General features: G+C 38.8%; 1 protein-coding gene across 3 annotated transcripts; it reads right to left on the reverse strand.

The window, feature by feature from the left end:
* Positions 1 to 1,561: 1,561 nt before the first annotated feature.
* Positions 1,562 to 14,588, reverse strand: LOC132189168 (uncharacterized). Of its 3 annotated transcripts, XR_009441014.2 has the most exons (6): positions 13,472 to 14,588; positions 7,623 to 7,764; positions 5,101 to 7,548; positions 2,684 to 3,139; positions 2,160 to 2,258; positions 1,562 to 1,826 (listed from the first exon to the last, which is right to left on the reverse strand). XR_009441014.2 is itself a non-coding variant. In XM_059603753.2 (4 exons), the coding sequence occupies exons 1-4, from the start codon at positions 14,497 to 14,499 to the stop codon at positions 2,768 to 2,770; spliced, it is 3,990 nt and encodes a 1,329-aa protein (XP_059459736.2). In that variant the 5' UTR covers positions 14,500 to 14,588; the 3' UTR covers positions 2,451 to 2,767. The 3 variants fall into 3 exon arrangements, 1 of the variants encoding a protein (XP_059459736.2); XR_009441013.2 differs by lacking the exon at positions 1,562 to 1,826 and having other exon boundaries at positions 1,880 to 2,258; XM_059603753.2 differs by lacking the exons at positions 1,562 to 1,826; positions 2,160 to 2,258 and having other exon boundaries at positions 2,451 to 3,139.
* Between the last annotated feature and the right edge of the window lie 650 nt (positions 14,589 to 15,238).

Raw genomic sequence — 15,238 nt, forward strand, 5'->3', positions numbered from 1 at the left:
TTCCAACATCAACTTCGGTTTCTGGCAAGCACGCAATCAGCCTTTCTTCCGGCTGTCGTCATCCGCCTAGTGTGCTCTTGTTTTTTGGCTTTATGGTTTTTTTGCTTTCATTTTCCTTGTATTTTTCTGATTCTGTTGTTTTTTCCCTTGTTATTTGTTCCTTATTTTATATTTCCTATTGTTTTGTTGTTTGTAATAAGGCTATATTCTCTTGTTGATCTGTGAGGTATTTGTTTATGGTCCAAACCCATGGATTGTGAAGAAGATTTATATTCTAGCTTTCGGGTCGAGGAGGAAGAGATTCGGCATGAGGGTTTTCTACTCCTAGGTCGAGGAATAAGAGCTACCTATGCATTAGAATAAGTCTGTCTGGAGCAGATTTGTTGTTATATCTGAAGATTAGTTATGGGTTAACAAATCTTGTTTGAGATTGGGATGATTATATCTTTAATGTCATTTTCGACGTTTTGTATCCTCATAGCTTCAGAATTTTTTGCTATGTATTGTAAGAGCTTTATGCTCGTATTATCTTTGAATGAATGTGACTGAAATATTTTCCTAAAAAAAAAAAATAAATAAAAAAACTCCATTTTTTCTCATATAATTTATTAAAAATAAAGTGAACCAAGCTCGTAAGTCACAAAACCCTTTGGGTTTGTCAGGAGCACCTTACTAGCCACCGGAAGTCTCCCGCCAGCTGCACGAACTGATTCCAACTTATGTACCCGCAAAAAGCACGTACAATTTTCAAGGTTCTCCATTCTCCATTGGTTCATGGGGAGCTAGAGCTCAGCTTCTTGTTTAATTGTACGTTAGATGGGGATTGGGACCAATCCAAACAGTGAAATTTCTTACAAAAAATTGATGGGATTTGAATTAGCTTATTAAATCAAGATACAAACAATTGACAAGGTTTACAGAAACTAGAATAGTCCAGATAGCATAGCACATTTAAAATAGCAGCGACCTCATACATAACTGGGGCACAGAATTTTAAAAAAGCCAAACACCGTGTCAATTTTTTCCTTTTAAGGTAGGCAGGCATTGTAGCCTCCACTTTGTATAAAAAATCATTTCATCCCATAAGCATTAGTGGTAACGAAGAAAAGCACGAGTTGAAGAAAATGTGCTTTGAAATCCAACATACCTTATTTGTTATGTACTTCATCTTCATCACAAATATATTGAAAATGATTAATTAACTAGTATTATCTAAAATAGAACTTAACAAAATCATCCTTTTATTTCTGGGGCTAATAAACAATTCATTGCTATTATATATATATAAGCTTTTTTCTTTCGAAAAGAGAAAGAAAGAAAAAAGCTTATGGTAAAAGATGCAATCAATACTCAAGATCTACCCTCAAGTAAACTGGCATTCTGGCAACATGAAATTAAGTTTTCCTGACACAACCTCACCTCTAAAGAGCTCCTGTGACAATATTGGTCGGGTTTTCAAATCATTCGCTTTAATTTCCCTCGTGTAGTTTGAGACTTTTCAAAAGTGATTAATGCCTCGTAGCCATTGCAATTTCAAAATTTCCCTTACCCCAAAGTGAACTGTCCCTAAGGCCAGAAAACAACTCAAATTTTCTTGGAAAACCATTATAAGATCTCCTGCAGAGAGTCCAACACACTTCTCCCTTAACTATTTGTGAACAAAACTAAAACTTGAGCCTGTGGCATCTCTAGAAGAAAAGTATCTTATTTTCTTAGAAAACCAGAAGTCATCAACGTCAAATTTCCCCAGATCTATTCCCTCTCCGACACTATGAAGATCATATATGATCTTGAAGATTACAGAGGTGGTAGTGAGTTGGCAATCTCTGCAGGCAAGGGAATCACGGCAAATGCTCAGAAGAAGAAAAAAAGAAGAAAAGTCCTGTAAGTAGCTAGTTTGGACTTTGTAGAGCTCACTTAAAGAGCAAAAAGGTTATGCAAGTACTTTTCCCTGGGTCAGCCCAAAAAATCATTCACCATACACTTGGCAATCCTTTTTTTTTTTCCTTGTGGGGTAAAAGACGGGTCCTCGAATAAAGGAACCCAATAACTCTGTCGTCAGTATTCTGATAAACAATCATTTGGACCCAATGGGTAAAGCAGAAAAATGAATTATGCGCTGAGTGATCTCCAGCAAGAAACAAAAGAGAGCACCATACCGGATTAGCAAAATCAGGCTCATGCATAGGACCACCATGTGTAAACTGACAAGTCTATCAATATACCATTGTTGTCTTCCAACCAGTGTCTGCCATTGCCTGGAAAATATAAAAAGCAATCAATGTGATCCATCATTAACAAAAATATTAATTATATCTTTCATTTTGGAATGGGGGGGGGGGGGGGGGGAGAGTGGGTGAGAGAGGAAAACTATAACTAAATGGTACATTGGAACAAGAAAGCCAAATACCAAATGAACTTTAGAGCAAACAAACCCACAAGCCAAGAACAAGTGATAAGAAATATCCCGAAGAAAAGGTTATATGACCTTTAATGTCATCGAAATTGTAAGTTGTGCATATCTTTGGTTGCAAAACTTGCATTCATCTAGTTAGTCAAAAAGAAATAAGAATGCTGCAGCACTTGTGCATCGTTGGTCAAAGTATAAAAAACCTTTAAAAGGATCAGCTTATCCCAACACAGAACAGATGCATCCATCCATGAAATTACATGTAGCAATTACCTTGTAGCTAAAATATTATTCTTCACAGGAGGTTGGGTATATGAGAAGCACATCCTTACAGAAGCAAGGATGTCACGTTGACAACTACAGTAGATTGACTTGCCTGGAGTACTTAGCATTGCAGGTTGCGCACATAAAACCCACTGAACCTGATTGCATTTCAGAGTTGACAGATTCTAGATAAAACTCATTTCTGCACCAGACACACATGGTCCTGACCTGATGCCTGCCCGCTAACTTTGGCAACAAAGGCAAAGCTTCCTTTTTAAGCCAATAAGAGGAATCTAAATCCTCCATCTCTACATCATATGACAAAACCTTTGATTCCTCTGGTTGAGAGCTTCCCTGTGATGTCAGGAAATTGTGTTCTGGATTTCCTGTCCTACTTGATCTTAGCCCGTCCAAACCTGATTTTCTGTCAAATCTCTCATTAGCACTGAAAAATTTGTCTCCACCCTGTTCATTAACATACAAAGGTAGCATGTGATTATTACTTGCGATGAATGCCAATACAACACAGCAGAACCTTTTCAGCAATTTAAAGCAAATGTTAACAAGAGAAGATAAAATCTTTACCACTGAGAAAGGGGGTGGTAAGGATAGGGTCTATGTAGCACAATCAGGGATGCATAATTCTCTCTACGTAAGCAATCTAATTTGTGTGTGCGAGTGTTTGTGCATTTCTTAAGATATGCAACCAAACGTTAACACGAAAAACCATAATATCCTTGCTGTAGAAGGGATAGATCACCATAAATAGAAGGCTAGTTGATCTAACATCCAGTTTTATAGATAAACTGAAGGATCTTAACAAATTGAAGAACATAATTGACACATGGCGACAAATACGATCAAGTGGAATAGAACATGACAACAATGTGGCATATACCCCAAGTATCATCTGGCATTTTTTTCTCCACTTGAAAATTAAATTATATGAAATTAATTGCTCTTATAGTCCCACTGGCTACCACCACCTGTAGAAACCCATCAACCACTGGTGTCATTATACCCCACCCAAAGTCAGACCCACTCTCTTTTTTTACCCTAATCCCAAACCTCATCTTCAATTTGAGAGAGAGAGAGTTGTGCGGCACACAATATCTCCACCTTCGACACCCCCACCACTGTACTGACAATTACCACCATACCCACACCTAAACCCAGATCATACTCTCCCACTAATCCTTCGAACCTCACCCTTGTACTGCATCTTTCCTCACTATCGATATCGGCCTTGCAAGTTTCACTGCCATGAGACAATTCTCTCTGCCACAGCCCACCCTTTTTTTTTTTTGTTCCATTAGATTCCTCAATCAACTCCTAAACTTGCATCTTGAAAACGTCAAATAAATTATTCTTGAACCAGCCATTCAGAGAGTACAATCTTGAATTCCATTCTCAGTAACACACCACATTACTCCCCTTATTTTCCACATTGGCGCAAATGTCTCCTCCTAATTCATACATGCTACGTAACTTATTTTCATAGTACAAATAAAAGGTGTTAGTATCATAGATCATCAATATTGAGAGTTGAGGAAAGATTATATAGAACTGGAGTCACTTTCACAGCATAGAAAATGGCATAGTTGACGGCAAGAAACACATGCTGAAATTAGTGGGAATTGATGATATTGGGAAGATTAAGAATTGAATATCCTTGTGTGCCATTTCTCTCTCTCTGAGCTCTCTCTCTTAAATTGAGATTAGTTTGGCCATTGGGTGGAGAGGAGAGAGTTGATATGGGCATGGGTGTGGGTAGATTGCTGGCATTAGAGGTCACTGGTGACTGTGATGGCAGTGGTGGTTACAGAGTTTGAAGAGCAAAATCCACATCTTTTCTTTTTTATCTTATTTTTTTGTTATTATTTTCAATTTTCATAGTTAAATTATATAAAAGGTGAATTTTTTAAAGAGTTACGTGGCAAATGCCATATGACACGTTGTTGGGATAATGGCATGTCAATGTCTGTTCTATTTTATGTCATCATATTACCAATAAGAAAAACATTTATGTCATCATATTGGTTGGCACACTAAAATATGTTTTGGTGTAGATGCAATTGAATCATTTTAAAAATTGAAGGATTTAATTGACACAATTAGAATTATAGGGATGCAATTGAAATCTATCAGAAACTTTGAAGACCAAGGCATATTTCAAACTAAATTCAAATAATAAAAAATAATAATAATAAAAAAAATAAAACTAGAAATTGAATTTAGGATATAAACTGACAGCATATGAGTAAATCCTATGGCATGTGCACGAGTAATCCAGGACAAAAAAAAAAGGGTAAAAAGAAACTTAATTAAGTAAAAATATTTTGTGGTTTACTCTCATCAAGTATCTAACATTTCCATATTTATCCCCATCAACAACCAGTTGCTTCAAAAGTAGTTATGCTTCATACCTTGCTTGACATTACATCAAAGAGCGGAAAACATCCAGATGATTCCACCAGTGGAGATGAAGTATTGGCTAAACCACTCGGCTGGATATTTTGTTCAGTAGTTCTCCACATAGGCTCTGCCACAGAATTCTCATTTGATTGGGCAAGATCCTCAAAATCAATCATTACTGCGTCATCCCTAGGCTTCTCCATGTCTTCTGACCTGTGCCACTCCCACACTCTGCTCATACAGACCCCATTCAACTTATTTTCAATTTGATCAAAAGCAGATGGACAAGGAAAGCTGTTTTTAGAACCTCTTTCATGTTTAAGCTCCCCCACTGTGCTACTATAAACATCAGTTACCTTGTTATCAGTGGAAAATGTTTGTTCATTCCCAGAAAGAACAAGGGAACAACCTTCAGAACTTGGTCCCTGCATAGTGCATGTCACGTCTTCATCCATTCCTTCGTGGGTGCCAAAAGAAAGAAAAACTTCAGTGTCCCAAAAGCTCTTAACTTTCTTATGTTCAGCCTCTTCTATTGAGCTACCGGAAACCTTATTCACATTGTTTATATTATCATGGTTTTGTTCGTAACCAGACTGTCTAAGTAAACCCCTTTCAGACACTCCTCTTGCCTGTTTAAGCTCCTCCAATGTACTATTGCAGATGTCAAAATCTTTTAAAACATATCTATGCTCATCTGCAGATAAAACAGGTAAAGAGCCTTTGAAACATCTTTCCTGCTGACTGCAAGCAGTAGTATCCGCATCTACACCAGTTTCATTCCTGTCAAAAGCAATATTTAACTCAAGATTCTTACGGTTACTGACGTCATCAAGCTTAAGCCCCTCCACTGCACTAGTAGAAGCTTTATTCATATTATTGCCAAAACGAGATTTTTGCTCATTAACAGACGAAGCAAACATATGGCTTTCAAATGTTTTTCCTTGAAAAGGTCCATCCAGTGTCCAAGATGGACTCTTATTTGTGTTTTCAACAACACATTGTTCATTGCAAGATGAAATGAGTAAACAACTTCCAGAACTCCCTTCTTGCTCACCGCTAGTCACAGCTTTATCATTCTGTGAAGCAAGATTGCTCCCAAAACCAACTGAAATTACATTATTCCCAGAGATATTTACTTCATCAAATCTAGGCTCATCCAATGTGCCAGTACAAACATAATTCAGATTACCTCTAACAACACATGTTTTCTCATCAGCAGATGAATTACATAAAACACTTCCAAAACCTCTTTCCTGCACAGACTCCAACATCGAGGAACTCAAAATTCCACTCCACTTATTTGCTAAAGTTGATCTTTGTTCATTTTTATATGGAAAAAGTGAAAAGCCTTCAGAACTACATTGCCGCTTGACATTAGGACAAAGATCCTTGAGCCCACTGTCATGATTTCCAAAAGCAGATACTGACTCATTATTCTCAAATGTATAACCATCAATATCTTCACCACTACATGTTTTATCCTTACCATTCAAAGCAAGCAAACCACTTTCAGAACCTATCTGTGGCTTGGGCTCCTCCACTGCTGGGAAGAATACCTTGATCGCATTGTTTTCAACAGCAAAAGTTCTCTCGTTTCCAGGTGGAGCAAGCGACCTACTTTCAAAACTACTTTCTGCGACATTACTATTAATTCCACTATGCATGCCCTTATGAAGGTTTCTTTCATAAGAAGATTCACAAATACTTCTACTCTCATTAATGGAAGCAGTTTCATTAACTGAACAAGCATTCCATCTATCAACAACAACAGTAGCCACGTCTACCTTCCCCAAGTTATCACTATTCATGTCACAAATTTTATCCCGCTTATCACTATGTTCCTCAACCAAAGCTTGGTCATTTTTGTCAGCCTTAATGGTTTCCTTGTCATGAGATAAAAGAACAAGTGCATGACTATCCACATCACCACAAGTTTTGATGATAGTATCTGCTTTTATTAACCCATGAGAAAAACCAGAACTCAGTTCATCAATGGCTTCAATGGAAGTTTTTGCCCCGTCAATACCAATTGATTTGTGCATCTTTGAGGTTGATAGCAGAACTCTAGCAAGAGCAGGGTCAACATGCTTCTGCTTGCTTATTACTTCTCCTGAAGTGTCAACACTCTTCACATAGTTCGGCACATGGACCCCAAAATGGCCATTGTATTGTTGCCTCTCATCAAATATTTTATGGCAGAGCTCGCATTCATATTTTCCATCTTTAATTATTACACCATTATTGTGACCTGTTATCAGATGGCGTGCTAAATCATTCTTCTCATCAAATGTTATGGTGCATTTGTCGCATTTTAAAATTTCCCCAATGTGAACCACTGGATCCCCTGTCTTCAAGGTGTCCTGCTTTGCATAATCAGTTAATATAGAAGTCATGGGTAGTGGTGAACGGCTAACAAGGTCATCAGCATTCTTTCCATCTTCAAGTTTAAGAGCTGCATCCTGTTGCAAACCTTGTAAATACAAATATAAAAGAAATAATATGCGTAAGACAAAGATCCCAGACACTGACTTACATCTCCACGATCCATTTTCCTGGACAACTGAACATTTTCATCAATATGACCAGATCTTGGTTGGTTCGCATCTTGGAGTCCAAAAAAGGAGAGCAAGTATGAAGAAACTTCCTTGCACGACACAAACTGGTGTCCATTAGGGCTGGACGGTTCCGAAGTGAGGAAAATTGTGTAAGAAAAACACAACCATTAAAACTAAGAATGCATGAACAAGCACTATAATTCGATGAAACTAGCTTCGCATTTTTATTCAGCATGCACCCTTCTAGCCAGTATAAAATAGAAAAAAACAAAATAGAAGATACATAGCAATCTCAACAGATTTCTTGATATCTAACTTAAAACACGCAAGGTTCACAGTCACTATAATTACCATATCTGCCACAGTATAATGAAACAACACATCATATTAAACACACACACACACACATTTCAAGGTGAGATTGCTGCTACAGCTTTCCAAATATCCATTCACTTCATAAGTTTATGCGCCCTAAGTTCAGAATCAACTTGTGTTATGCATGTCACTGCAAAGAGATTAAAAAATACAAAGGAGGCCATGTAAACCAAGAAAGGCCATTTTAAATTGTAGGATCAACAAGAGATTAAATGTCACCGTGAAGAGATTAAAAAATATAGAGGAGGCCATGTAAACAATGGTGGTAAAACCATTGAATATTCATCACTATTAAGGCAGGGTACTATTATAGTTTGTATGAACGATTTAGACACCAAAGGTGGAGGCTATTAAACTTATTCCCTTGTGACCTACCACACATTATTATATAGGGTTAGAGAAATATTGCAATGACCAAAAAATCTCCAAACCCTAATGAATCACTCACAAACCCTAATAACACTTACCCTCAAGCTGGAGCATATATATCATATAAGTCCAACTTGGAAGAAACAAGCAAACGAAAAACAACTAGAAAACATACTCTAAAACTCCCCCTCAAGCTAGAACAGCTTGGAGCACACATTACAAAGACTACTAAAATTAAAAATAGGGTTAAATTCTCCATACCCCCCTAGGGTTTCCCAACTTTATTTTTTTTCCCCCTGTGGTTTCATTTTTATCACAGGAAGTCCATGTGGTTTTGATAAGTGACCAAGTTAGTCCATCCGTTAGGACTGACACGTGGACCAATCAGACGTCGTCGACACGTGGCACATATTTAATTTTTTTTTTTTTTTTAAAAAAAATGTATTTAAAAAAAAGAAAAAAAAAAAAGAAAAAAAAAAAGAAGAAACGGAAAAAAATTGGGGGTGGCTCGGCCACCCCCTTTGGCCATGGGGGTGGCCTGGCCACCCCCATCTAGCCGGATGGGGGTGATTTCGGCCACCCCCCTGGGCACCAGGGGGTGGCTCGGCCACCCCCTTGGAGCCCAAGGGGGTGGCTGAAACCACCCCCATGGCCAAAGGGGGTGGCTCCCAAATGGCCAAGAGCCACCCCCAATTTTTTTCCGTTTCTTTTTTTAAAAGAATAAAATAAATTTTAAAAAATAAAATAAATATGTGCCACGTGTCGACGTCTGATTGGTCCACGTGTCAGTCCTAACGGTCAACTAACGGATGGACTAACTTGGTCACTTATCAAAACCACAGGGACTTCCTGTGATAAAAATGAAACCACAGGGGGGAAAAAATAAAGTTGGGAAACCCTAAGGTGGTATGGAGTATTTAACCCTTAAAAATAATAAGAAAATATGCTAAAAAACTTCAACGCTGATCGAAAACTCATCGAAAACTGCAACAAGCGGTCGGATCTATACCAAGGCCGATAGGATCTCATCGGAAAACAAGGACTGGTCGAAACCTATCACAAAACACCAAAGCCGGTCAGATTTCGCTGCAAAACACCAATGGTTGATCGCTGCAAAACACCAAGGCTGGTGGAATCTTGCTGGACAACAACCGGTCGGAGACCACCGCAAAAAACTAACAATGATCACATTTCACGTGATCAACCAACGAGTCTTGCCGAAACTACTACTGAAAAAAAAAAGAAAAAAAAAAAAAAAAACCCTTCGCCGGAGTCTCACCAGAGATAGGCAGACCACGCCAGAAATACCAAAAACAGAAGCAAAACCAAACAAAAACCTTCACCGAAGATTGTCGAAACTTAGCCGAAGACAGACAGATAGAACACGTCGGCAATACCAAAACCAAAAGCTTAACCACAAAGGAACCTTCATCGGAGACCTACCAGAGGCTCACCGGAGACACTCTGAAACACGCCAACGTTCGACAGACCTCACTGGCGATACCAACAACCATGGCTACAGACCCAAGCAACGATCACAAGGCAGCAACTATTGAACATGCCGACCACCACCACAACACACGCTGGCAACCACCACAGAACGCGCCTAGCAACCAAATACGTCACCAACCATCACAGAACACGCCAGCCAACCACCACAGAACACATCGGCCACCATCACAGAACACCAAAAACAAACAAAATCTTTTTTTTTTTTTTTTTTTTTCTTTTCTCTTGGTTTCCAAGAACAACTATAAAACTTCATCAAGGCACCGCCCGTGTGGGCACTATGCCCACATGGGCGGTGCTGCCACCAAAAGGAGACTAACTAACAATAGGACGAGAAATTCAACCAAAAGAAAAAGAGCGGAAAATTAACACAACAAACAAAGGACCAAGGATTTAAACCCTAAGGCTCTGATACTATGTTATTGTTTGTATGAACGATTTAGACACAAAAGGTGGAGGCTATTAAACATATTCCCTTGTAGCCTACCACACATTATTATATAGGGTTAGAGAAATATTACAATGACCAAAATATCTCCAAACCCTAATGACTCACTCACAAACCCTAATAACTCTTCTAACAGGTACAAACAAACTACAGGCACCACTGTCACTGTATAAGACCAATTCACATGTCAAAACAATTTATGTACACCTAAGAATTTTAAGAACAATCATTGATATGGCTGAGACACAATCTGCTTGGGTCAAATTGGTTCAGGTCAAAGACAGAAAATCCAAAAGGCCACAATAATCATCCCAATCCATAAAAGGAAAAGCCAGTCCAGGTTCTAGCTCATTTTAAGCTAAGCTAATTAACTGCCTTATGCAAACATAACATGCTAAGCCAAACCTTCCTAATCAAGAGAACATAAAATATGCACACAAGCATGTCAATAAGAGGCAGGACCTGGATAATTTTCATACATAAAAGAGTGTCAAATATGGGGATAATTGGGTCAAACAACATGTTGCTGGAAAGAAGGATAAGCTTAGCCCTTGTAAAGAGTTCTTCACAATGTCTTGTTTCACACTGAAGAATGTGTGAAAGCAAGTTGAAAGAGAAAAGGGGTGGACACCAACTATTAGCTTACATTAATAGTCCAGACAAATTCGGCGGACAGATTGGAGGCCACGCAGATCTGGCGGCCATCCACTTTTATTTTTATATATATATATAATAAGGTAGCTTCTACACCTAAAAAAATGAGCATGGGTGTTCAAAACATTCCTATATAAGGTGTGGAAAGTTTTTCTTAAAAGTGACATTTGTGTTGTGTTTCGTGAAAAGTATTGTGTGTTTTCACTATTATTTTTTACTTTTTTTTTTTTCAAAAAAAAAGTGTTATGTAGTGAATTTTTCAAAAAATTGTTATTTGAAAAGTGCATTAGGGTGATTTCAATGTTACTAGATTCCCTAATGAGAGACCGGGTGAAGCCCGTTTATGCCCAGCTGTGGAGTTTTCTGATTTCATTTTTTATCAAGGCTTGATGGGCCTCCCTCTTGTCTGCGGAACTTTTAGCTAGTCAAATAATCGGGAATCACCCTCTTGATCCAGAATTGATGAATTCTTGGACTAGAATTGAAACAAGGGTGGGACCCTTATCTTTTCCAAGGCACTCCAAGCTTCATTTTAGCTAGCAAGATCAAGGCTTTGAAAGTTGATTTGAAGAGATGGAATGAGGAGGCATTTGGAAATGTAGAGAGGAAGAAGTAGATCCTTTTAGAAGAACTTCGTGTTTTTGGTATCATTGAAGAAGGGAGGGCCCTAGATGTTGATGACAGTTTGCAGAAGGCAGAATTTATTAGCGAACTAGAAAGATCCTTCTCCTAGAGAAAGTGAGCTGGAGGCAAAAATTTAGGATCTTGTGGCTTAGGGAAGGTGACAAGTGCACGAATGTTTTTCACATAATGGCTAACTCCAACAGAGGAACTCCAATGACTCCTTGTTGATTGATGGTGTTAAAGTATTTAATTAAATAACTAAATTTACCTCTTCTTATCAGCTTAAGCTTTTGGGACAAGTGGTGATTTAACATGGTATTAGAGCCAAATATCCTAAAAAGTGAAAATACTTGTTGAAAGTTTGCCAAACAGGATATAACTTTTCTTCTTTACTTCATCTTTGAATGCTACCCGTCCTTCAATTAGAAGTCCTATATTCCCTAATATTTCCAGATTTTTTTCCTACCAAACCCCTAGCCCTAGCTATCCCAAAACCCTACAAACCTCTACCACCAAATAAGCCCTAGCTAGCCCAAAGGTCCTTCATTGTTGTTGTCGACATCAATTTTGGCATCAAAGTCCGTTGTCCTCCATCATACAGTTACAGTTGTTCTATTGTCCAAAGGAGAACCCATGCAGGCAAATTCCATGAAGAATCCTTACAAGAAGTTGGGATATGGCCGGTACTTTTTTCATTGAAACCGATCTATAATTGGCTGGGACCTGATTCAACTATGAGAGGATTTAAATCTGACCCACCAAAAGACCAATGCCTTCAAATGTGAGCCATGGCACGGTTTTTACAGGAAATTTTCCTTAACAAATGAATGTTCCAAATTTACCTACTGATTAGACCGACTACCAATGACCAAGTAGTGGGCATTAAGTATGTTCAATGGCTGGTCCCTTCTCACAAATTAATCAAATTCGCAAAACTCTCACCTTTTGTTGGGTCCTTTCTTTGATTTCCCTACTTTTATATCAGGGGAACTTTGGCATCCTACAGGCTTTTATGGTAAATATGGCTTCAAATGACACATTATATGCAGCATCATTGACTAGGAGAACAAAGTTCAAGAAAATCTTAAAGGCAAATGGTTGAAGAATACTCAATAGTGATCAATATGCATGCATGTAAATACATAGATAACCAATAAATGGACAATCCATCCATTATGTTTACCAAAATAGGCCCGGAAAAAGGGGGGGGAAATCATGAATTGAAGCAACAAAAAACAAGAACTTGAGTTGATGGTTTACGAGAAAAGAAAATAAAACAAATGATCCTTTGGCAAGTTGTGGCAATGCGAACTACACAAGGGAAAATCTTCAGAAACAAATAAGTCTCTGCATCTTGAGGCTTACAACTACACAAGGGAAATTTTTCAAAGGTAATACAATACAGTCATGTTCCATAAATGCCAAACATTGCACGAATAATGAATAGCTTGGAATCAATGGAAGGGAAAGAAGAACACAGGCTAAGGCAGTCAAAAAAAGACACCACGACTGTGAGATAGAGCTGGGTGGCAAAATGGTTTGAGTAATCATCCAGAAGTTAGTTTATATTTTTATTGAGATGGGCCCTTAACAGTGGAATGTAAAATAAGTCCACAAATACAAAAACATTAATTCAAACAAGAAAAATAGATAAATTGTGTGAAAAATCATGATATGCAGCACAAAAACTCCCATAAGGTACTTGAATTTAAATTAATCTAATGTTCTACTTCGATAAATGGTCTTCTCTTTTTCATCATCAGACATAGTTTACCAAATCAAAATCCAATTTCAAATAAATAAAAAGCATATATAAATTGGTAGAGTAAGAAAAATCATCATAAAAACCTTATATAACGGCGACAATGCAGCCATACACGGCTGGCTCTCTTCTTGACAGTAAGCATAAGCTTCCACCCCTCAGGCAACGCGTGGCCGAAATCGCTAGCCAGCACAATCCTCCTCTTCCTACTCCTATTCATCGACTCACCAGGCAACACACTCAAAAATTCTAACAACTCCGCCTCGGTCTGCAACCCCTCTGTCCTCCTCTTCAACTCCTCGCCATACGGATCTTCCACATTTGCCAATGCAGCCACGTCCTCCATATCCCCTTTCTTGTTCACCATCACCATCTCCTTTTCTTCCGCCACAGCCATCTCTCTCTCGGACTGACGGCTATCGATCATTGGATTCTCCTCCTTTCGCGGTCGCCCTCGCTTTCGCTTCTTCTCCCCCTCGCTGACAACGACATCGACTGGAACATTTGGCTCGGCCTTATGCTCCGACCTTGGCTCAATCCTCCAATTCTCGTTCTTCCGCGGCCGCCCCCGCTTCCGCTTCTGCTCTCCACCACCATCGCCAGCAGCACCAGGAACAACGTCAATCGGCACATTTTGAAAGCCCGCACTCCACCAATCCGGAAGGGCATCTTCAAATTCTACTCGGACCGAAACTAGTTTATCGTCGTCATCTGCGGTGGCGGGATTTTCGGCAGTGGAAGCTTGGGCGGCGAAGAGTTGTTTGAGAATGGAAATGATCTGGGAGTTTTCTTCGTCGAGCGGTTCGGGTATTTGGCGCGGAGTGGAAGAGAAGGGGGCGGGAGTGCTGGTGCGGGTAGGGGAAGGGGTAGATGTGGATTGGGGCTTGCGAGGGGCTAGGCGGAGCCGAGAGTAGGTCTGCTTGCGGCTACCAGCGGATTCGTTGAAGACGGAGCGGTCGATTTTCGGGATTAAAACGTCGTCGTTATCGTTGGATGAGTAAGAAGAGGAGGAGAAGAGGGAGAGCGAGTAGAGCTCGGACTGAGAGAGGAGGCGGAGGTCGATCAGAGGGAGGGCTTCGAGGTAGAGGTGGTCCACGACGGCAGCGGAGGCCATCACATCGGGTCGCGTGAGAGAGAGGGAGAGAGAGAGGTAACTGCTCGGGAAAGAAGCAAGTGGATCAATGAGTGATTTAATTGGAGAGGACGAGAGAGGATTTCGTGACCCAAGGGATCGCTGTGTGTTGATGAGACTGGGGTGAAGAGGCGCCACGTCAACTTCGGTCAATCTAGATTCGAGATTTCGATTAGATTAAAATGATCAATCAGGATTTTGGAGATTAATTAATATTTTTGCCCACTTTGTCAGCTTCTCACTTTACACTGCCCTTTATTTAAAGATGAGAATGGGTTTTAATAAATGTGATTTTAAAATTTATTTTTGTTAAAAAATATTTTTCCTATCAATTGAATGTTTGGATATCATTAGCATACCATTGGGGTTTCATGAATAAATTATCAATAAGGACATTTATTTATAACATAAAAATAATTAATATCGTCTATAACCCTCCATTTTAACACCTTTGCAAACAAAACTAATAAGAGTTATAATTTGACATTTTGAGTTTTCTACCAATGTTATCTTTCCATATTACTTGTTTCTATGTTTTTTTTTTTTTTTTTTTTTTTTTTTGTCTTTTGAGGTAAAGATTTTGAATAGACATATAATAAAGACGAGAGGTTTTTAACATATTTTCGGTGGTTATTTTTTGAATTTTTTTTATTCTCGCTCGAAAATTTGCTAATTATTGCCCCAATTATTTATTTTGTGAAATTGTGATTTTGTTTTAAAT

This window comes from Corylus avellana, chromosome 9, assembly GCF_965113065.1.
Source record: "Corylus avellana chromosome 9, dhCorAvel1.hap1.2, whole genome shotgun sequence".
Classification (NCBI taxonomy): domain Eukaryota; kingdom Viridiplantae; phylum Streptophyta; class Magnoliopsida; order Fagales; family Betulaceae; genus Corylus; species Corylus avellana.